The sequence below is a fragment of the Phoxinus phoxinus genome, assembly GCF_949152265.1.
Source record: "Phoxinus phoxinus genome assembly, chromosome: 11".
Lineage (NCBI taxonomy): Eukaryota > Metazoa > Chordata > Actinopteri > Cypriniformes > Leuciscidae > Phoxinus > Phoxinus phoxinus.
The window spans coordinates 29,383,795-29,407,186 of record NC_136886.1 but is presented as its reverse complement, the minus strand read 5'-3'; the positions used below and the strand labels follow the sequence as shown (position 1 = coordinate 29,407,186).

At 43.8% G+C, this 23,392-nt stretch overlaps 1 protein-coding gene across 6 annotated transcripts in view; it reads left to right on the top strand.

Annotated features, from left to right (window-relative positions):
- Positions 1-23,392, top strand: part of kalrnb (kalirin RhoGEF kinase b) — a 93,388-nt gene that overhangs the window by 54,707 nt on the left and 15,289 nt on the right. For 3 of the 6 annotated variants that reach the window (XM_079629275.1, XM_079629276.1, XM_079629277.1), the window contains 7 exons: positions 34-224; positions 346-447; positions 1,069-1,211; positions 1,411-1,513; positions 6,621-6,867; positions 22,107-22,384; positions 22,681-22,794. In XM_079629275.1, coding sequence (XP_079485401.1) covers positions 34-224; positions 346-447; positions 1,069-1,211; positions 1,411-1,513; positions 6,621-6,867; positions 22,107-22,384; positions 22,681-22,794 — 1,178 coding nt within the window. Of the gene's footprint in view, positions 1-33; positions 225-345; positions 448-1,068; positions 1,212-1,410; positions 1,514-3,419; positions 3,714-6,620; positions 6,868-17,610; positions 17,799-21,462; positions 21,574-22,106; positions 22,385-22,680; positions 22,795-23,392 lie in introns of those variants that run through there. The other 3 variants (XM_079629278.1, XM_079629279.1, XM_079629280.1) reach the window with 3 other exon arrangements.

Genomic DNA, 23,392 nt, shown 5'->3' with positions numbered 1-23,392 from the left:
TGTTTATCTGTGTGATTGTTGTTGTGGTTTCAGGTTTTGATGAGAACCTGGCCGTACAGGGTGAGCTGATCCTACAGGACACCTTCCAGGTGTGGGACCCCAAATCTCTGATCCGCAAGGGCCGGGACCGACATCTCTTCCTCTTTGAGATCTCCCTCGTTTTCAGTAAAGAGATGAAAGACTCGTCTGGACGCACCAAATATGTTTACAAGAACAAGCTGTTGGTAAGGATGACACATTGTCAAGAAGTGTAAAGACCATCAGCAAAATTAGGTCTTTAGTGACTTTTTCCCACTTTATTAGTAAGTCGCTAGTGGTAGTGTGAATTTAAATGTGTTTTGACAGACATCAGAATTAGGAGTCACCGAACACATTGAAGGTGATCCGTGCAAGTTTGCTCTATGGGGCGGTCGGACTCCCACATCTGACAACAAAACAGTTCTTAAGGTAAGATGTATGTGTATGTCTGTGTGTATCAGTGTCAGATAAACCTACAAAGATGTCAGACCGACACCCTAGTGGCTAGTGCACGTCATACTAAGTAAATTAATATTTCTACCTTTATGAGTGTACTTTTTTTCAGTACACTTTAGTATAACACTGTATCGTAAATAGACATGACACCTGAAACACGATATTATGATAATTAGCTCTGTCAAAATGAATGCTTAATGTATGCAGTTAATTCAATTAAGTATAATATTTCTAAACTGTTTCATCCTATGTGATTTACCCAAAGGCTTATTATTTAGTCATCAATCCTGAACCGTCTGAGAGTACTGCAAAAAAAGACTCACAATTGAGATTAATCACAATTAAATATTTGAATCAATTGCCAGCCCTGTTTAGAATTTATCAAATGTTTTAGAAATTTCAGAATAAAACCTGAGCATTTTTTGCACCCATATTGCAAATATCTGCAGTTTTTTGTCACACTTATTCCTGACCCTGGTGCAATATGCTTTGAGCCATTGGGTGATGCAAGTTCAAATCTCGCTTCTGAAATCATGCATTTTCTCTTCTCTGTCTCCTCTTCTGCCTCTAACACATCATCTCATCCACCTGAAGGCCTCCAGTATAGAAGTGAAACAGGAGTGGATCCGAAACATCAGGGAGGTGATTCAGGAGAGAACGGTCCACCTGAAGGGGGCGCTAAAGGAGCCCATACACCCTCCTAAAACTCCAGCCAGGCAGCGCAGCATCAGCAAGAGGTATTTCACCTCGTCCACCTGCTCTCTTTTATTCCCTGCTCAAATTCTTCTCTAATCTGTGTCAAGAGAATCAATACATCTGTACTCCCAAAATGCACAGCTCTAATCCCGTTTCTGCTTGGTGTCTTGTAGTATTATCTTGTAGTACAGAGTGTATTACTCTGGAAATTATGTTTAAAGTATTTATTTTGTCTTTCAGGGAAACTACTGAGGATGCGGACAGTCAGGGTGATGCCAGCAGTCAGCCGGACACAATCTCCATCGCCTCCCGCACCTCCCAGAACACTGTAGACAGTGACAAGGTAGAACTACACTACAAAAACACAAATCAAGTTTAATTGAAATGTAATCATGTCAACAAGTTTGTGTGAGGATTAGGTTTCAAATATGTTTGTGTGAAAAATTATTTCTGTCCCATGGTAGTGACTTCCCCTATGGAAAATCTGGTTCTCTCGTGGACACATACAGTACGTCTGACAGCAGCTTCCTCTGCAGAGCGTGTGTGTGTGTGTGCGTTACACATTTTTTTCAGGATTTTTTGTTGAATAGAAAAGTTCAAAAAGACAGCATTTATTTGAAATAGTTTTTTTTTTTCACATTGTAAATGTCTTTGTGACTTTTGATTAATTTAATACAGCCTTGGTGTTTTGATGATGATGGTGCAGGGCACTGTCTAAAATTTCAGGAAAATGGTCCAAAATCTCCCCTAGATCTTCCTTCAATTTGTCTCTCGTCTGTGTGTGTATGAGTTCATTACTGAAACTTACAATATTGCCCAAGTTATTTTTGTCTGTAGGATGATTCATTTGCTCGCTTTCTTTTACCGCCTTTCTTGTTGACTTGTTTTTGTTATATAATTTTTATCCCTGTCCAACTAAATTTGATTCTGATTCGCTGTTATTCCTTCCATGCCAGTGTGGCACAAACTGTACCACAGCTCTTCGTCTCTCCCTCTGTTATTTCTCTGTAATTTTATGATTACTTGCGCCTGCGCTTAACCTCAGGCCAGTCTCTCCGCTCTTGTTACATTCATCCATCTAATTACAGACAGAAAAGCTCAGTCAACAGCAGCGCTTGTTCCCTAGAAACACTCTTTCAAGCATGCACTCCTGCCATTGGTTGTTTTGCAGTGGTTTGTGTGGTTTACATCATGACACAGACTTGTCTCCATCTTAGATGGCACACCCTGACCGTTCACTGACTGTCTGACACTGCATGTTACACACAGAAAGGCAAGTGTTGGCGGTAACTGCTAGCTCCAATCTGATTGGTTGCTTAGGGGTGGGTTTATTTGCAACAATTGTATAGTAACAATAGTTTGCGACGTTAATGGCATCCATCTTTTTTTAAAGAAAAAAGTTTTGAGATACTTTGTATAAATAAAAATGACATTTTTAGCACAACTGCATGTATTGCTTAGACAAGTGCTTGAGAAGTAAGTCTGACGGATCACAGTCACTTTATATGTCAGTCTTTCTGTATATTTTTTTGTCAGAATTTGCGGCAATACATAAAATAGAGTTGTACATTTATATTGTATGTATATTCAAAAGAGTTGTACATTCTATTAAGCTTCTGTCAATTAACAAAGCAACTTGCAAATCACGCGATTAGTCATAATTACACACATACAGTTTTCATTTCTCTGCCTGTCTAGTCTTTTTTCTCTCTCTTTTCTTTCTCTTTGGAGTTATTGTACAGCTAGGCCTTCTTATGTCATTGTGGTTTGAGGTTTGTTAGTCTGTGTGCATGTATGACTGTGCGTGTGTGGGCGGCTCAATGGACATTCAAATATAGAACTATATATAGGCTTCTCATATTGCTTATTTTTTACAGACTTGACATTTCTTGACTTGTTTGTGTCTCCGTGTAGTCTGGTTTGGCATGTTGACATTTGTCCCCAGAAGTTAGCTAAATCTGACAAAACCTCAATTTTGACGTCATTCTCAAAGGTTACAATAGGAGTTGCCTTAAACTTTAGTCTATGGAATGTCCCCATAAAACATGAAAACCCAGTGTGTGTGTGTGTGCGTGTGTGTGTGTGTGTTGTAGTATTATTTGCTCTCTGTCTTCAGCTCGCAAACGTGTGCACACAAACACACACACACCTCACTCTTTCCTTGCTTAGTTTGGAGTGTTGCGACCTTTCATTTCATTTTTTCCTCTCTCACTTCTGTCTGTCTCTGCTTGTTTTCCTCCCCTTCTCTCAGTCTCTCCCATATGGGCAGAACCCTCTAAACACTCCTCAGCTGTGCACATCTATATGACAGCTCAATATCTATTCTCCGTACTCTTAAGAATATTGTTGAGCATGAGTGCAGTCACTAGCTCTATGCGAGGCTCTGGGAACGAGCACTTGGGTTAGACAATTTTCTACCTGAGTGTCAGCCAATCAGAAGGCAAATTTGGTTGGCAGTCTAACTTCTGGTTGGTTGTATTGGCGGTACAGATAGAGTCATGCCCAGGTGGAGGAGTTTCAGACTACCCAAGAGAACCAGACCTGTGAGTACACATGATTCTGATGGATTTAATGGGGATTTTTAAAAGGGAAATTTGACAGTATGTCATTTTCTATATTGTTTGGGAATTGCCGAAACAAACTTTGTTAGATTATTTTCCTGTTATCACTATAAAGCTGCTTTGAAACAATCTGTATTGTTAAAAGCACCATATATAAATAAATGTGACTTGACTTGGTATATACTTCGAGATTAAAGCATAATTTTAACGGTTTATTTATGTTTTTTATGATTTATAAAGCAATTTGTTTGTATATTGACTCTCATATGTGTGTTACCAGAACAGTGTGTTAGTACCAAGATCCATTTAAATTGCTTCTCGTTTTGCAATTGAAAAAAAAACTGCTTTAGTATAAGAAAGTATATTTAATAATGCTATTTTAGACATCAGTGGCTGTTTAATCAGGCTCTAGCCAGGTTTCAGCCATATTATTAAGATCGCCCTTTTGATTTAACTGCGATAGTACTCTGTGTTTTCCCCATAATCATTCTCAAATGATTTCATGTGTCTCTGCTGAAGTTTGCACTTTAAATGTAGGAGTGTACTTACACATCTGTCTGCGTTTGTGTGTGTGTGTGTGTTTTCTGTCCCATAAGCATGAGCTCACATTTGGACTGTGTTTTTTGGGTTGCTCAGGAGGGAGTGGCTGTTCATATTTTACTCCATGTGTTTGTGTGTGTCAGATTTTTAAAGTTGAAATCTACCTAATATCTTATAATTAGTATCAGAAATAAAAAGACTCCTGATTTTTAAAACCAAACAATTAGAAAATGTATTATAATAGTGTACAATATTTTTATTTTTTTAGTAAAATTTTAAATATATTTATAAACCAGCAGTTAATATACTCAATTAACGTGTAAAAATGTTAATTAATATTTCTAATTATTTGAATGGATATTACTTATTTACAGATTATATAATGTATTCATGATTTTAAATTACTTTATAATAGTCAAAGTTATCAAATTGATACCTATTATTATTATTATGTTATAGTGACTAGTGCAAAATATGATAAAGTAGTTCATCAGTAGTTACAACATATCTGTGTGTCATCTACTACAAGTTATTAATTTTACTAGAATTGCACGTTTATATGTTACTAGTACATCTGGAATCCAGTCTGTATGGCGTCTGTTGTGAATAAAGGAAAAGTGTCAGCATGGCACATGTAACACCCTGTCTCATTCTCTGTGGGGGATTATGCTTTCCTCATGGCTGGGAATTCTGTCAGTATGGAATACTCTGTTCCATATGGTGGGAATTCCTGGCCAGCTGTAAAGAATCAGAGAGGGAAAACACCCTGCATTTCCCCTGAGGAGGGCGTATCTCTCTCCTCCACCCAATCACACACTCCTCCATCTCTGCCTCGCTCTACAGGGACTCTAGAGTTGGACATGTAGAATTATATTATATTATATTTCTATTGTAGCTTTGAGAACAGAATTAATTGCAATTGCATACACACTCAGGCTCAGAAGAATAACTCTCACAGATGCATCAATTAACACAAAAAATTGCAAGACATTGCGTACATGCATAAACATACAACCATTTAGACAGTAAAGGAAGCACATAGATAATGATTCTTATATCATGATGCTTCAGTAGCTTATACATTAAAATAATTATAATTATTACTAACCCTAAAAAATATATTTGGGTGTTTTTATATGTACAGATCTGTTCATTTAACATGTTGATTTTTGAACTTTGATGTACTCATATGTATTGTATACACTCTAAAAAATGCTGGGTTGTTTTAACCCAATTTTGGGTCAAATATGGACAAACCCAAACGTTGGATCAAAAATGCAATTAAAAAAATTAACCCAATAGCTGTGTTTGTCCATATTTGACCCAAAATTGTGTTAAAACAACCCAGCATTTTTTAGAGTGTACAGTACTAAGGTATTGTTTTTTTGAGGAAATCCTAATAGTACCACAGTAAATGTCCAAAAAGCCTCACAGAATTTTTTTTGTACTTTTTCTGTTTTGAGGTTTCACGCTCTATGATAGCAAAAACCGACATGAACCAGTGTTTAATATGGAAGACTGTGAGTTTTGTTTAAGTTGATCTTTCAGATGAATGTGTGTTTTGACCCTCAGAACAGGGGGAGTTCAGACATAACTACATTCAGGGAACGTCACAGTCTAGGGTGGGACGCTGGGTCAGAACAGAACCTGTGTCGACACCCAAAAGCTCAGGCTAAAAGTTTGATGCAGTCAGGAAGGAGGTCATGGATGGAGAGAGAACAGCTGTTTAGACCTGCCTTTTCCTCTCTTATTCATCCTGTTTCTCATAATCTAGCTGAGTTTCTGTTTCAGTGGGTGTGTTTGATGGAGATTAGAACATGTTTCTGTGTGTCTGTAAATGTGTGTGAGGAGATTGATTATCTGTCACTGTAGTGTGTGCGTTTGACTCAGGTGGTGATGTGTGTATTTGTTCAGTGAGCTGGTTGCTCTCTGCAGGCTGACCATCCTTCATTTCTCTCAGCCTGCCCTGTTTTTCTTTTCATCTGGGACGGTTTCGTAAAGTTCTGGAGAAATTCATGAGAACTTTTCCTGTATGAAATTTTGCATGAATGACTTAGAAAATCTTTTTGCTTTCGATCAATTTTATGTGTCCTTGCTGAATAAAAGGGTTTTTTTTCAATCTTACTTTTCCCAAACTTTGAAATGGTAGCAGCAAAAACTGTTTTAAACAATAATAATAATATGAAATGTTTCTTGAGCAGAAAATCAGCATATTAGAATTAATTCTGAAGGATCATGTGACACTGAAGTACTTTCTTCCTAGTTAATAGTAGAGCCTTCTTTAAAAATCTGCATCTCTCTCTCTCTCTCTCTCTCTCTCTCTCTCTCTCTCTCTCTCTCTCTCTGTAGTTGTCGGGTGGCTGTGAGCAGACTGTGGTTCTGCAGGACTTTGTTGCGGGCTCAGTGGGTGAGTTGAGCATTCAGTCGGGTCAGACCGTCGAGCTGTTGGAGAGGTCTGGAGAGCGGCCCGGCTGGTGTCTAGTGCGGACCACCGAACACTCGCCCCCTCAGGAGGGTCTGGTTCCCAGCAGTACCCTGTCTGTGTCTCACTCCCGCAGTAGTGTCGACATGGATTGCTTTTTCCCACCTGGGAAAGGTGAGTCACACACACATAAATATCCACCGCCCACAAACACAGGTCATATTTCTTATCCTTACATTCCACATTCTGCTTAGAAACAGCCAAAGCCGCCACTACTAGTTCAACAGTAAGCACCACTTGGTGAAGTAATATGGAATTTCAATTTATTAACAAATTAATATGTTGATTCATTTGTTGATCAAATATTTGTAATTTGTAACAAGATAATTTCTGTATATTTGTGCCCAACTTTGACATGCTTTTATCCAAAGCGACTTACATTGCATTCAAGATATAAATTTCATCAGATCATGCATTCCCTGGGTTTCGAACCCATGACTTCAGCGTTGCTAGTGCCATATTCTACTATTTGAGAAATAGGAATGCTTGATACATTTACAAAAATACATTTTACGCTTATAAGATCCCTTCTAAAAAATCTTAATGTTTCTCAAAACATTTATTATAACATAAAAATGCAAAAATAATGATTTTGTCAGAAATAATAATGGATAGCTCATCCAAAAATGAAAATTCATCTTACATTTATAGCAGTGGTTCTCAACCAGAGGCTCTCCTCAGCAAGCTTACGAGGGGGGGATGCAGGATGGCTAAAAATGATTTAAATTACTATTATTAAAATATTAAAACCTACAGTAATAAAAAATATACAATAATGACAGATTTTTCCTCTTCAGTAACTTTTTTTTTTAAAACATGCAGTTCTTGGAACGTAAAATAATTGTATCTATATCAACACTCCCAGTTTATGTTAATAATATATTGTTGTTATAGTAATGTTAATATTATATTATATAGGGACCTTCGAAAATTGTGTTGGGAAGTTTGAGTCAAACGGTTGAGAACCACATGATTTACAGTAGTTTTGACAGCCTCGGTTACTATGTACTTTCTTCGCATGCAAAAGAAGAACTTGGACATTCTGTTCAATAGCTACTTTTGTGTTCTGCAGGGAAAACGCCATACAAGTTTCAAATAAAGTATAATTAGTATAAGAATTTATATTTTGTGATGATCTGTACCTTTAAGCTGTTGTACACGTGCCCACGGCTCTCTGAACAGCATGAGCTCTGGCTTCTTCCAGGGGAGCCTGCTCTCGGTGGGTGAGGAACAAATAGGGTTTGATCATAAATTAGTAGGGTACTAGTGATGATACGAAAGGCTTGCGTCCTGCTTTGATCCGACTCAGGGGATTGGTGTATGTGTTTGGTGGGGCTTCAATCCTGGGACTCTTGAGATGTTTCACACAATAGATCCACACTGAAACCATGCAGAACCATTTTAGCTTTCAGTTGTCCTCATTTGAATGTTTCATCTCTCTATAAGAGGTTTCTTTTTACTTTTAATAGTTAGTTGTGGCTCTAGGGCTCCGCCTTCTTTTACGTGGAAATGTTCTCCGGTTCAGTTCTTCCGTTCAGCCCGTTGAGGTCAGAGGCGAGTAAACAAGAACACACCGGAGAGCTGCTTCATAGTATAAATTAAAGTTATACTTTAATATTGTAAAGCTGCTTGCTTTCTGCTGCATCCCAGCAGTGTGGGCGGCATCTGGATGTTCGCTTGCAGTATACCGCTACAAAGGTATTTTGAATTTCTTTTTACCCCTAAAAAGAACTTTGTCGTGAGTATATTGGGGTCTTTAGAGGGTCCATATACTTCAAGTAAGCACCTAGCTTTGGTTTTTGGGTCAGGGTGGTGTTAAAGTGTGTCTTTAAGGCCCCATACTGTCTGAAGCGGAACACTCTGTATTGTATAGTCCCTTTACTTCCTGTTGTCTCCCTGCACTGCACTTCCTGTGTTTAGAAGAGCACATTTCTAAACATCCCAACCAGAACCCCCTGACCTCATGACTGTTCAGGCCTGGATCTAAGAATAGTCAGAGGAAAGGGGGAGTTGACCTTTTCCAGGTAGGTTTCAAGAAAAATAAATGAATAGAAATCAACTGAAGAACTGACTGGTCAAGATGACTGCTGAACTATGACAAGCTGTGTTTGTCTTGAACTTTTAACTCTTTCTACAACTCAACTGTAAATTGTCCACTGCCCTGTGAATATGAATATTTACATGGTGTAAACTTCATCGACAGGAATTAATATATGTAACACATAACCAGAAGATCATGCACCTTGAAAATTTTGATAACTGTGCAGTCAAAAAGTTGAATCTGGAATATTTAATGGAATATAATGGATTTTATCGATGCCTGTTCACATTTCTGCCTGTTTGTTGTTTGTAGGTGACATTGATGTGGGTATGTGGAGTGTGTATGTGTGTGTGTGCTCTGTATGTGTGTGCTATATCTGATGCAACAGGGTTATAGTAAACAGAAAGTAATGCATAGAAACATGGAAAATCTTTAGTCAGGCATGAAGGATTCCTTTCAGACAGTTAACTGTCCGCTATGTTACACCTCATTCTGTTGACTGGGCTTTTTTCAGTTCTGTTATTGGAACTTCAGCCCTATTATTGGACCGTCATGTTGATGTTCTTGGAACTTTGTTTCCAAATTGTTGCCCTGCCGGTTGTCACATAGTTCCCTTTCGTCCAGGGAACTCCGACGTACGTCGGGTTCCCCTGACGAATTGGGATCACGCTAGGGAGCCTATTACCTTCGAGAACTAAACAAAAAGCCAATGAACATTGGCATGCAACATTTGCATTCCGCGGACCCGCCCGTCAGCGCGGGTATAAAAGCCGGAAGTAAACATTGCATCATCGCCTTTCGCTTCGGAGCCTCAGTATTCCTGACTTCAAGCTAAGCCTTCTGGAGAACAAACAGATCGATTACCTGGAGAGCAGAATCGCTGGTGTGACGGCGCGGTGCAGCGATCTTCGCCCTCGGCAGCAAAGGGTTGCAGTTTTCCCCCGATTGTCTGCTGCGGTGGTCCCTCGGCGCTTCGGCGTTTTCTCTCTCTCTCTCTCTCTCTCTCTTGTTTTTCTCTCTCTCTTTTTCTATCTAAAAGAGCTGGCGGGTGTTTCGCGTCCTTTTCAGGATGTCGACTCACCCGTGCGTTTCTGGATGTGGTAGACTTCTCCCTCCGGATGATGGCCATCAACACTGTCTCGCATGTTTGGGCTTAAGGCATGCTGAGGCAGCGTTGTTGGATGAGTCATGCTCTCTCTGTGGGAGCATGGCCATCGCGACGCTCCGCTCGAGACTAAGATCCCTGAAATATGGGGGAGTCCCTTCGGAGAATGCTCGATCTAGTTCGTCTGTCGGTTCAGTTCGACAGGCGGCTACTTCGGTCATTCCCGTTGGTGAGCGTATGAGGGTTACAGTGCGGAATGTCTCGTGTGGTGAAACATCCTCGCGAGCTTCCCACTCCTCTAGCAGCTCGCTGCCAGCGGCGCTTCCGGGGGAACTTCCGGGGCCGTCCCGCACGGTTCCGGTTGTTTCCTTTGGAGCGCCCCCGGAGGATCAGATGTCTATCGCGGCATCGGAAGAGGCGCAATCATCTTCGGGTGAGGAGTCAGCGGCTCCACCCCCTTCGGGTGCGGTGGCTGCGGCTGACGCTGATCCCGAAGTGGTTGCCATGCTCGAAAGGGCGGCCGCGAATGTGGGACTCGAGTGGAACCCTCCGCCCGGGCCCTCGCATTCGCGGCTTGATGATTGGCCTGCTGCGGTGCGTGCGGATGCCCCGCGCACCGCTCCAGTGCCCTTCTTCCCTGAAGTGCATGAGGAGTTGAGGAAGTCCTGGTCGGCGCCTCTGGCGTACCGGCGGGGGCCTCCTCGCCCCTCCCTCTTCACCACCCTTGACGGCGGGGCGGCGCACGGGTACGAGGGAATCCCCCCAGTGGAGCGGTCTATCGCGATGCAACTGTGTCCGAAGACCGCTTCCACCTGGCGGGGTGCCCCTTCACTCCCCTCCCGCGCCTGTAGGTTCTCCTCGGGTCTAACCGGGGAGGCCTATAAGGCGTGTGGAGACGCCGCCTCCGCCCTGCATGCCATGGCTCTGCTTCAGGTCCACCAGGCCAAAGCACTCCATGACCTGCAGGGGGGTGGTCCCGACCCAGCTTTGCTGCAGGAGCTGCGTGCGGCGACTAACTTCGCTCTACGGGCGACGAAGGTTACCGCACGTTCGCTGGGTCGGGCGATGTCCACACTTGTGGTCCAGGAGCGCCACCTATGGCTCACCCTTGCGGATATGCGGGAAGCCGAGAGGAACAAACTTCTCGACTTCCCCGTGTCCCAAGGGGGCCTCTTCGGCGAGGCGGTGGATAACTTGGCCCAAGAGTTTTCCGCCGCCCAGAAGCAGTCGGAAGCTATGCGGCATGTCCTGCACAGGAGGAAGGCCGCTGCTGGCCCGACTCCTGTTGCTGCACAGCCTCCGGCCGCTCGTCGCCGAGGTCGTCCTCCTGCGGCCGCTCCCCCTCCAGGCCAGCAGCCTCAGCCTGGGGGACGGAGGTCGGGCCGTAAGAGGGCGGCCCAGCCCGCTCCGACGCCACCTGCACCTTCCAGGAAGAAGAGAGGTGGGCGTCGTTCCTGATGCGGGCGACCTGGATCAGGATGTTGCTGCTCTGCGGGAGGCGGTCCCTATTCGCCTCCTTCCCCCGGGGGAGGGCCGGGTGGAGAATCCTTGTTTTGTTTTTGTTCCGCCACTGACACAGTCAGTGGTACCCACTTTCTCAATAAAAGAGCAGTTTCCGAAACATCCTTTTCCAGGTCATCCACGGCCGAGACTGTCGGGCACGCAGTCTCCCCCGTGCGAGAGGGTCGCAGCGGCGGCGCGTGTCGTTTCAGTGCGACACGGCCCCCGCTCCCCTCTCCCCAGCCTGCGGGTAGCGGCCTCGCGGAACCCTCCGCGTCGCCCCGGCCTGCGGCTGGCCACGGAGGCGCAGAGACGGGGTTACGAGGAGTCAGGGCCTCGTTCCTCGTCTCTCCCCCTCCCCTCGCCACGGGGCGGCCCGCAGCAGAGGGTACACGAAGAACCCTCTCTGCCGTCTGCCCCCCGGTGTGGACAGGTAGGTGTCAGTACCTGCGCCCAGACCCCGCTCGCGGTCGCCATGTCGTCGCTGGAGCCGGGTCCCTGTCCCCCGCCCTGCTGCCCCTCCGCGGGTACGCCGGTGGTTCGGGTGGGTCTACTCGCTCGGTTCCTGGAGGCCTGGCTAGCGCTTCCAGCTCCGTCCCGGTGGATCCTCCGCACCATTCGGCTCGGCTACGCAATTCAGTTTGCTCGCCGGCCTCCCAGGTACAGGGGCATTTTCTTCACCCGTGTGCGGTCAGAGGATGCCCCTGTCCTGCGGAAAGAGATCGATGTCCTGCTGGCGAAGGACGCGATCGAGCCGGTCCCTCCTGCCGAGATGAGGTCCGGGTTTTACAGCCCCTACTTCATTGTACCCAAGAAAAGCGGTGGGTTACGACCGATCCTGGACCTGCGTTCCTTGAATCGGGCCCTGCACAAACTCCCCTTCAAGATGCTCACGCAGAAGCGCATTTTCGAATGCATCCGTCCCCGGGATTGGTTTGCGGCAATCGACCTGAAGGACGCTTACTTTCACGTCTCGATACTTCCTCGACACAGACCGTTCCTGCGGTTTGCGTTCGAGGGTCGAGCGTATCAGTACAGAGTCCTACCCTTCGGGCTGGCCCTGTCCCCCCGTGTCTTCACGAAAGTCGCGGAGGCGGCCATTGCTCCCATGAGAGAGCGAGGCGTTCGCATCCTCAATTACCTCGACGACTGGCTTATTATAGCTCACTCTCGGGATGTTCTGTGCGAACACAGGGACATGGTGCTCCGGCATCTCAGTCAGTTGGGTCTTCAGGTCAACTGGGACAAGAGCAAACTCTGCCCCACGCAGAGGATCTCTTATCTCGGTATGGAGCTGGACTCGGTCGCCCAGACTGCGCGCCTCACAGAGGAGCGCGTCCAGTCAGTGCTCACCTGCCTCAGGTCTTTTCGAGGCAGGACAGCGGTTCCACTGAAACAATTTCAGAGGCTCCTGGGGCATATGGCGGCCGCAGCGGCGATTACACCGCTCGGCCTATTACATATGAGACCGCTACAGCGCTGGCTTCACGATCGAGTCCCCAGGTGGGCGTGGCAGAGTGGCACGTTCCGGGTCCAAGTGACCCCGCACTGCCGCCAAACCTTCTCCCCGTGGTCGGACCCTGCGTTCCTTCGGGCTGGAGTGCCCCTGATCCAGGTTTCCAGGCATGCTGTGGTTTTCACAGATGCCTCTGCCACGGGGTGGGGGGCCACGTACAAAGGGCATGCAGTCTCGGGTCTGTGGACGGGGCCCCAGCTGCATTGGCACATCAACTGCCTGGAGTTGCAAGCAGTACGTCTAGCTTTGTGTCGCCTCGTAGGGGTTCTCAGACACAAGCACGTACTGGTCCGTACGGACAACACTGCGACCGTTGCGTACATCAACCGTCAAGGTGGTCTACGCTCCCGTCGTATGTCGCGACTCGCCTCCCACCTCCTCCTATGGAGTCAGAAGCATCTGAGGTCGCTTCATGCCGCTTACGTGCCGGGGGCTCTCAACCGTGTGGCCGACGAGCTTTCACGGTTCACCCCCCTGCCCGGAGAATGGCGACTCCATCCCCAGGCGGTCCAGCTGATTTGGAGTGTCTTCGGAGCGGCGCAGGTCGACCTGTTCGCCTCTCCGGACACGACCCATTGCCAGTGGTTTTACTCCCTGTCCGAGGGGACCCTCGGCACGGACGCCCTGGCTCTCAGCTGGCCCCGGGGCCTACGCAAATATGCGTTCCCCCCAGTGAGCCTTCTTGCGCAGACTGTGCAAGGTCAGGGAGGAAGAGCAGCAGGTCTTGCTAGTGGCGCCGTACTGGCCCACCAGGACTTGGTTCCCAGAACTTATGCTCCTCTCGACAGCCCCTCCTTGGCCGATTCCTCTGAGGAAGGATCTACTTTCTCAGAGACGGGGCACTCTACGGCACCCGCGTCCAGACCTCTGGAAACTCCATGTCTGGTCCCTGGACGGGACGCGGAGGTTCTGAGTGGTCTGCCACAGGCAGTGGTAGACACTATCGCTTCCGCTAGAGCCCCCTCTACGAGGCGCCTCTATGCGTTGAAGTGGAACCTGTTCGTCGCTTGGTGCTCCTCCCGTCAGGAGGACCCCCGAACTTGCCCGATCGGCGTTGTGCTTTCTTTCCTGCAAGATGGGTTGGAGCGTAGGCTGTCCCCTTCAACCCTCAAAGTGTATGTCGCTGCCATTGCGGCGCATCACGATGCAGTTGACGATAAGTCGGTGGGAAAGCACGACCTGGTCATCAGATTCCTGAAGGGTGCTAGGAGGTTGAACCCTCCTCGCCCTGTACACTCTGTACCCCCTTGGGACTTGACTCTGGTACTGAGAGCTCTCCAGAGTCCTCCCTTTGAGCCTTTGCTGACAGTAGAGCTTGATATCCTGTCTATTAAGACAGCGCTCCTGTTAGCATTGGCTTCTTTTAAAAGGGTCGGGGATCTGCAAGCATTTTCGGTCGACGAATCGTGCCTAGAGTTCGGGCCGGGCCTGTCCCATGTAACACTGAGACCCCGCCCCGGATATGTGCCCAAGGTTCCTACCACTCCGTTTAGAGATCAGGTAGTGAACCTGCAAGCGCTGCCCCAGGAGGAGGCAGACCCAGCCCTAGCTTTTCTCTGTCCCGTCCGCTCCTTGCGGTGTTACGTTGACAGAACGCAAAGCTTCAGGACCTCAGACCAGCTCCTTGTCTGTTACGGAGGCCGGCAGAAGGGGAAGGCCGTCTCCAAGCAGAGGTTAGCCCACTGGATAGTGGATGCCATCACCCGAGCCTATGAGGCTCAGGGTGAGCCTTGTCCCCCCAGGTTGCGCGCTCACTCAACTAGAGGGGTTGCCGCTTCCTGGGCGTTGGCTCAAGGCGCCTCGCTGACAGACATTTGTAGAGCTGGGGGCTGGGCGACACCTAACACGTTTGCTAGGTTCTATAACCTCCGTGTGGAACCGGTTTCCTCCCGGGTTCTGGCTTCGTCCAGTGGGTCGAGGGAATAGGTTGTGTCGGCTTGCTGCGCCACTCTGTAATCAGATAAGTGCGTCTCTTCCGCTCCGCTGGCCCCTAAGTGGTAACCTCGTTGAGCTCCTCCATCACCCCCCCGGCGCCCGGCGTAGCGGACCGCCCGGCGCCAGGTTTGCTCCTCTAGCTAGAGTCGTAGCAGACTGGGTGTTCAGTGGTCTTGTGTACCGGTTTTTGCCACGTGCAGTCCAGCCGTGTCTTCCCCGACGGACTCGCGCCGTCGTTCTTGTTGTATGCGCTCCCAATTCCAATGGTTGGGACCATCTCAGGGACTCCATATGTTCACTATGTGAATTCATATGAGTATTCCAGGCCAGATCAGGCATCCTGGTTTTCCGTAGTGTGCCTCCCCCCCCGGGGGTTGAGGCACGCTTCCCAGTGTTATCCAATGTCCTCTGTGTGGGTCTTGCGGAACAGCAGTGGATTCCTAGCAGCCCCCGAAATTTATTGAAAAAACTGCTGTAGGGCGGCTTAGCTGGGCACTGGAAGGGGCCAGCACCATGGCGTTTTATTAGGGATCCCAATTCGTCAGGGGAACCCGACGTACGTCGGAGTTCCCTGGACGAAAGGGAACGTCTCGGTTACGTATGTAACCCTCGTTCCCTGAGTACAGGGAACGGAGACGTACGTCCCTTTGCCATGTGGCTGCACCTTCGCAGGGGTCCGTTACTTCGGCTCCTCAGCGAAAAGCGATGATGCAATGTTTACTTCCGGCTTTTATACCCGCGCTGACGGGCGGGTCCGCGGAATGCAAATGTTGCATGCCAATGTTCATTGGCTTTTTGTTTAGTTCTCGAAGGTAATAGGCTCCCTAGCGTGATCCCAATTCGTCAGGGGAACCCGACGTACGTCTCCGTTCCCTGTACTCAGGGAACGAGGGTTACATACGTAACCGAGACGTTAACATGTACAATGTAAGATTACAAAGAAATGGCAAGTAACACACTGAATTAAATGTGACATTTTTAAGAAGAAAGACTAAAATATTTTCTTATAAAAACTTTACTCCAATATTCAAAAATATATATTTACAGTGTAGCGTTTGAGTTTTGGTAATATTGTTCATTTGCATCATATTTGAGGTTCTTAGATGGTGGGCGGTATATGACCAAATTCTTATTTCACATATTATATTATCACTGTAACGGTATATAAATCATAAATCATGCTATGACACACAAGGTTGCACTCCAGGTACCCCGAGTTTGAGTTTTGGCTTGTGTCCTCACAAAGACTTTACATATATATAAAGAAGGTGCACTCATATTACTCATGAATGGGAGAAGGTGCACCGTGAATTATGGCAAAATAAATCCCGCCTTCTGTATAAAAGAGCCAATCGCTAATTGTTAAAGTCATCGGTTGCTATTGAAACAATAAAGACAGTTAAGGAAAAAAAATAGAGGTAAAAAAACACCAAACAATGAATATTTAAAAAGAAAAAAAAGTTTTTAAAAAATCATAATTTTTTTATATAATAAACAACCATGAGGTAATGTCTATTTTTCCGAACATCAACTGAATAACCTTGCAAATTAAAAGTACTTCAGTTTATTTTTTTCTTATTTATATTTTTATATTGTTATATTTTTTCTACTATTTTCTTAAAAATAAAGATTCTTTATTGCCATTGATGGTTCAATGAAGAACCATGGAACCTTTCCATTACACAAAAGGCTTTTTATAGTGAAAAAGAAGGTTCTTTAGATTATTAAAATGTTCTTAACCGTAAGAAGAAAACGTTTATTTTAAGAACTGCTCACTGAACAGCTCAACAAAAATGGTTCTTCAGTGGCATCTCATTTATTTTTAAAGGTAGGGTATGAAATTGCGGAGAGGCTAGCAATAGCAAGTTAGCTTTGAAAGCATAAGATCCCACCCTCCCTTCAGAGCGTCTCCAAAGCCACACCTCTTTCAAAACACATGAACGCGCACAGCCAGAGTCTGCCAAGCATCACAAGAGACGGTGTTGAATTACCTCATGTCTCACAGCACATAACATTACAATAAACACATATATCACGCGAGCAGGGTGCACAGAGGTATGGAAATACATACGTTGACAGGCAGGTATCCTATCATTGCATTCGGACAAACATTTTCTGTTCCAGAGACTTCCACAGAAGATATATGTACATGTTTTTATATTTAGACCACTTATATTATTGATTGCTATCAGGATAGATAAAGTGTTTTTAAAGCAAATTGCCTACCCTACCTTTAAGAGTGTAAACGCAGGTTATTATCGTGAATGTTTGCATGTCTTAAATGTGTCTGTTATTTGATGCTTAAGATATTTATGTGTATAATATGACCATTTAGTCATATGTATGTTTGTGTTCCTGAAACTGCTGAAGTGGGGATGGAGATCTTGTGATATAGACACACCCTTTCAAAAATGGGCCACTGCAGCATGCAGACGTAGCTCATGTAAGGATTCACACGCACACACAGACACACAGATGAACTACACTTGCAATACTACTTTGTCTTTCCATGGAGCAACTGAAACACTGTGACTTCTGCTTTTTTTCCCTCCAGTCTAGTTTGAGGAGAAAAAAAAAACTATTTTTGCATATTGGATTTTGCAGACCTCAATGAATTCAGTGGAACCTTCCTGTATCCCTTTGAATGTGTGTGTGTGTGTGTGTGTGTGTGTGTGTCAGTGGCCCCTGGTCCCGCCCCCTGGCCCCTCCTCTTTATTGTGAAAAAGAGTAGCGCTGAACTTCCAGCTTAGCTTCAGTATTAAAGCGGACTGAGTCAAAGCGTCCTCCACCTCCCATACAGCCCTTCTCCCTTTCTCCTCCTCTCTGTCTCTCACCTGTCTCTGGACGCACATATGAGACGGTGAGCATGCGGAGTGGGAGGTCGTGTTGCTCTTGTGGAGTTTGTCTCAGTTGGATTTTGGGAAAGATTTGCTGTTGTGATGGTGCAGGTGCGTAACTCAACACAGTCTGTTTGCTTGTGGAATGTATGCAGATGCATTCAGTTGAATTTCTTTTCGCAGTGTGTCTGTTCATGCTCTGTGGGAGTTGGGTGTTGTGTGTCTGGGTTAATGATTATGATTGAGTTTTGTGTGTTTAATGGAATTTGTTGTTGGTGTATGTGCATCTGAACTCTGGTATTTAATGTAACGGTTCACTGATCTGAATCCTGGAGATCTCAGACGAGCTCAAGGGTGTTGAGTGATTCAACTTACAATTATTTACAGATAACAGGGTTTCGTGTTAAATGCAAAAGCATTGATGATTTTTCTTTCAGCAATCGTGTCTTTTTGGAGATCGACAAGCATTTACATTGTCAAAAGTGAAAATGTGCAGTTGTTACATACTTTAATCTGAAGCAACTGACAGTGCAATTAGTGTATATATTTTACAAGTCCATGTTTTGCCTAAAAATGTAACCCATGTCCTTGGTGTTGATCGTACCATGTATTAAGGATTGCGCTACAAGAACACCTCAAGAGCTTTTTTTACCCATCTTACCCTTCGAAATGACTTTCTCCTGGTTTAACCTCATTTAGTCAGCTTGCAGTTGTATTATCGAAAATAGGATTTTTGACATGAATAAAAATAGATAATTTAGCGGTTACCTATTTTTTACGTTATAGGGTGACTTGTTATTCATAAATATATAATTGAAATTGTATCCCTTTTTCTTTTTTCCCTCTTTCATGTCTACTGTGTTTTTTTTATTTTTGAAACCATAATTAGTGGAAAAAAATAGCAAAGCTGTGTGTGTGTGTGTGTGTGTGTGTGTGTGTGTGTGTGTGTGTGTGTGTGTGTGTGTGTGTGTGTGTGTGTGTGTGTGTGTGTGTGTGTGTGTGTGTGTGTGTGTGTGTGTGTGTGTGTGTGTGTGTGTGTGTGTGTGTGTGTGTGTGTGTGTGTGTGTGTTTTGTGTGTGAGTGTGTGCGTGAGTGTGTGAGAGAGAGAGAGAGAGAGAGAGAGCGATACTGCCCCCTCAAGCTTCTCTGTTTTCCTGTAACCTAATTTCTCCATCAACAAACCAATGTGTCTGCTGTTCCCTCAGCTTTGAAGCTCAAATCAAGTTCTCTGCTCTGTTTGATCATTTCGTACCCTTTTTTTCTTGAAGAATAACATGCTCTTTGAAGATTCTGCACATTTTGGCTCTTATCAGTTGGCTGTGTGAATTAGGATCAGGGGTCTTCGAACTTTTTTTAAACAAGAACCTGAACCTCTTAGTGGACAGATTGATGGCACTGTACACTTCTTGACTGACTTTTGTATCAGATTTTATGCCTGGGTTATAATGTGAATAATGCCATATTAATGTAATTACATATTGCATAGATATTGCATAGATATATGGAATGGATAATGTACATCCAACTGGTTGTTATCGCAGAATAAACCCCGACAGGGTGATCAGGACCCCGACGTTGTATCTGTTAATATTATTTCATGGACTTGAGCTAACATGAACTAACAGTGAACAGTTGTATTTTAATTCACAAATGTTAACCAAGATTTATCAATACAGTAACAACTGAATTGTTCACTGTTAGGTAACCTTACTATATTAAAATAGTCATTATTTATGTACAGTGTCACATTAATTAATATTCTTTAGCATTAGTCGATGTTAACATTTTAATAGATTAATATTGCATTTGGATAAAATGCATTTTTTCCTGTTTTTGTTTTTAGTTTGAGATTCAGCAATAATTGGAGTAGTGCTGCTCACCCTACATAGTGTGAACACAATACATTTGTTCCTGCATTTTCTACAGGACTTTAAGTCCTTCTTTTTGTGTTTTTGTTCTGGATAGAATGTAACATCAGCAACTTCTGCGCATTAATGTGTGGGTGACTGGTTATTTCAGGTGGGTGTCTCATCTGATATTGAGAGAGAAATTTAGATAAAAAGGTAGCAGTATGAAGATTCAGTTTGTCTGTTGCTAATTTTGGAATGTTTAACCAACAGGCGCCTGTTGTAATGACAGCAGTGAAACTTAAGGAAATTATGCATAACTCTAACAAAGGAGCATTATCCCCGCACGTGATCAGCGTGGATCCTCCCTGAGGCTGGCAGGGCGAGATCTGATTGGTCGATACCTGGGAGGGGGTTTTGGCGGGGAAGTTTCAAGGGGTGGATGGGGGTTAATGGCTCTTTGAAGAAACTCGTAATAAGGAAGTGACCTTTGTCCCATTCTCACCCCATGGGAAGTCACTTACGCAATGTCTACGGTGCATTGCAGTGTCTGTTAATGATCTGCACTGAAGCAGACAGTAGTGGGCATGAGGCATCAGGTTGGTTATCTCAGCCCATCCTCTAAGGATTCCTGGTTATTTGCTACTTACAGAAATATCTATGGACGCTGTTAATTAGCACAGAAAATCATTTTGACTCATTCCTTAGATCCTAAAAACAGATCAAATGCATTTACAGTAATACACTTACAGTGGAAGCCTAGCGGTGGTACTGGTTGGTTTTAAAAAACAGCACAAACATAAAGCTCATAATTTAGTTAAAGCACTTACATGAATTCCTCCAAGGGCGGCGGGTTATGTTTTTTGAGCTGTAAAGTTGTCTACATTGTCTCTATGAGGAGGGAATTGATGTCCAGGAGGATAAACTTCTGTTCTGTTTTGTGTTTCTGATGTAATTCCTGGTTTTAGTTTGCAGCTCCGCAGTCAACTCGGCAGTTTGTAGCAGCTTTGGAGCTCAGAATGTTAAAGGATAATTTGAGGATGGTATGGATAGCCAGGATATTTAAATGACATCCAATTGCTTTTTCTTACCACATTTTGCAAGCATTAATCTGTAAGATGCAGCACGCAACGCTGTAAAATTGACACTACCTCTTTTTTATTTTTTGAAAGAAGTCTCTTGTGCTCACCAAACCTGAAAACCTACAAATACAGTAAAAACGGAATATAATTGCAATTTAAAAGAACTGTCTGCAATTTTAATATATTAAAAATGTAATTTTTTCCTGTTATGGCTAAGCTGAATTTTCAGCATCATTACTCCAGTCTTCAGTGTCACATGATCCTTCAGAAATCAAGTGCTGATTTGGTGTTTAAGAAACATTTACTATTATTGAAATGTTGAAAACAGCATTGATTTCAAGTAGGATTTTTTTTGTAACAATGTAAAATTCTTTATTGTCAGTTTTGATCAATTTAAACTGTCCTTTCTGAATAAAACACCTAGTAGTAATCTAACATCCCTTCCTGTGCCTTTGTGAAAGAAAGCAACTGGCTTTACTTCTTTTGCCAGTCAGAACATGAGTTGAAAGATTGGGGATTTACACAGACTGAAAGTCTGATAAGCAGATCTGTTACACCAGTTTTATGCTAACACGAAATGTTTAACTGTTATGCACTTCAGTATGTTAGTTTAATAGTTCAAATTAATAATATTCGATTTTACAATTTGAAGGACAAGTAAATTTTTCTGTGTTAAATTCCATGTGCTGTAAAGTCCTCAGTACCTTCCACTGGGACGTGCAGTTTGCCATTGTTGTGATGTGTGCTATGTGGAGTCACAGAAGGCTCAGATCAGGTCAAGCTGGTTTTTTCACTCTACACTCGTCAGCCTAGTGGCCTATAGACTAGACAATTACTTTTCCTTTCACCTCAGAGAGGCTGATGTCCAACATTGTGCTCAGGTTTCTTGGCTCTCAGCTGTTGGATTTGGTTCTGTGGGTTTTTGATGTTACGGCTGCAGTGAACATCTCTAAGCTGGTATAAGGACTTTTTTTAATGTTCTATATATTATGCAAAATTTTCAGGGGTTAAATGGCATGTTCTAAATGTTCTGAGGTTGTATATTACATGCCGATTTCTTAGGTTATATATAATGTCAAAATTGTGATTGCCTTTATTGGTTGTCTGTTACATCCATTGTAGAATTGATAGGCTATTAGGCTACATGGCGAAAGCCGCTAAAATATTTGTTTCATATTTCTGTGGAAACTGTAATAAATTTTTTCAGGATTCTTTGATGAAGATAATGTTCCAAAGTCTTTGAAATAGAGTATATATAAATAACCTGTAGTATATATTAAACTAAAATTACACTGATGCCACTTTTATCAACTTAATGTATCCTTGCTGAATAAAAATATTAATTTATTTTTAAAAAATCTTTACTGACACCAATCAGAAGTGTGTTTGTCAGAATTGCTTACTTTTTATTGGTTGTCTATTAATTCCATTGTAGGATTTCCGCATGGTCAATATCACTTTACGATTTCTCTGTCATTTTTATTCAACAGAAAACTATCCTGTGGGAAGTTCAGAGGTCAAATCGGAGTCCTCCGCATCACTGCAGCCACAGACATCGGTGACCTCTTTGCCAACCGGTTCTCCGGGACCCAAACGCTCTGGAACTACTGGAAACACATTAAAAAAATGGCTCACCAGCCCCGTACGGCGTCTCAGCCACGGCAAGGGCGACAACACTAACGCTAAAAAACCCAACAATAAGCAACGTAAACGAGACGGCCGCAAAAGTGTAGAACTGGGGCCGTCACACCAGGACAGCACAGAAGAGGTACGACAACCATTAACTATTTAGAAAATGTTCTTACATTAGACTGCAGTGTTTCAACATTCCAGCATTGTACTAATACCAATTAGTGTAGAAATGCATTCTGCTTTTATCTGGTACCACACCTAACATATTTTAGTGTAGTAATCTACAAATCTATGTCAAAGGGCTTCCTGTATAGGTGCATGTTTTATGAGGAGCGTGCCTGCTGTTAGAAGTCATGAATGATAGATTCCTGTTGGCTCAAGGGTGGTGGTTTTATTTTATCCATTTAAATGGAAATGACTCTTTCTCCAAAGAGAGGAAGACGAGGAGTGAACAGCGGAGGAGAAGAAGAGGCTGAAGACGAGCCCCACACACCCCTCCCTCCCCCCATGGAGATCATCAAGGACTCCTCCGCTCAGGAGGAGAAGGTGAAACACAGACTTTCGTTAATTTTTTATTGTTGTTTTTTCCTTTTCTTGTTTTTTCTTCTTTTCTTTTTTTAACTCTGCATCCTTCATCCTTTTTGATAAAGGAGCAGGTCACCCAAAAATGAAAACTTTGTTAACTCAGCCTCATTTTGTTCTAAATAAATAAAAAATTCAGCGAAACCCCTTTAACATAAATTATTTATGTTAATATGGACCCTTTTCACATTTCCAGGTTTCTCAGAAGCGGAAGTCGTCATAGTTGGGTAAACTTATATAGTAGTAAATGAAAGAATACATTAAATATATTTTTGTGTGTTCCCATTGGCTTAAATAGCAAAAGAAAAACTCCACAATAGTGTTTTCACAACTTAAAAAAGAGGGGAAAATCGAGAGAGATTGAAAACGGCAGTCAGAAGAGAGAACGATTTAAAAAGAAAGAGATGTCAACTTTACAGTCACTCCCACAGCCGCTGTATTAGAAACACTCTCACAACAGCATTAACTCGTTTTTTTGTCATTTGATGCAATTATACATACACATATATATATACAATATAAAAAATTATATATATATATATGTGACCCGATCTGGCGAAAT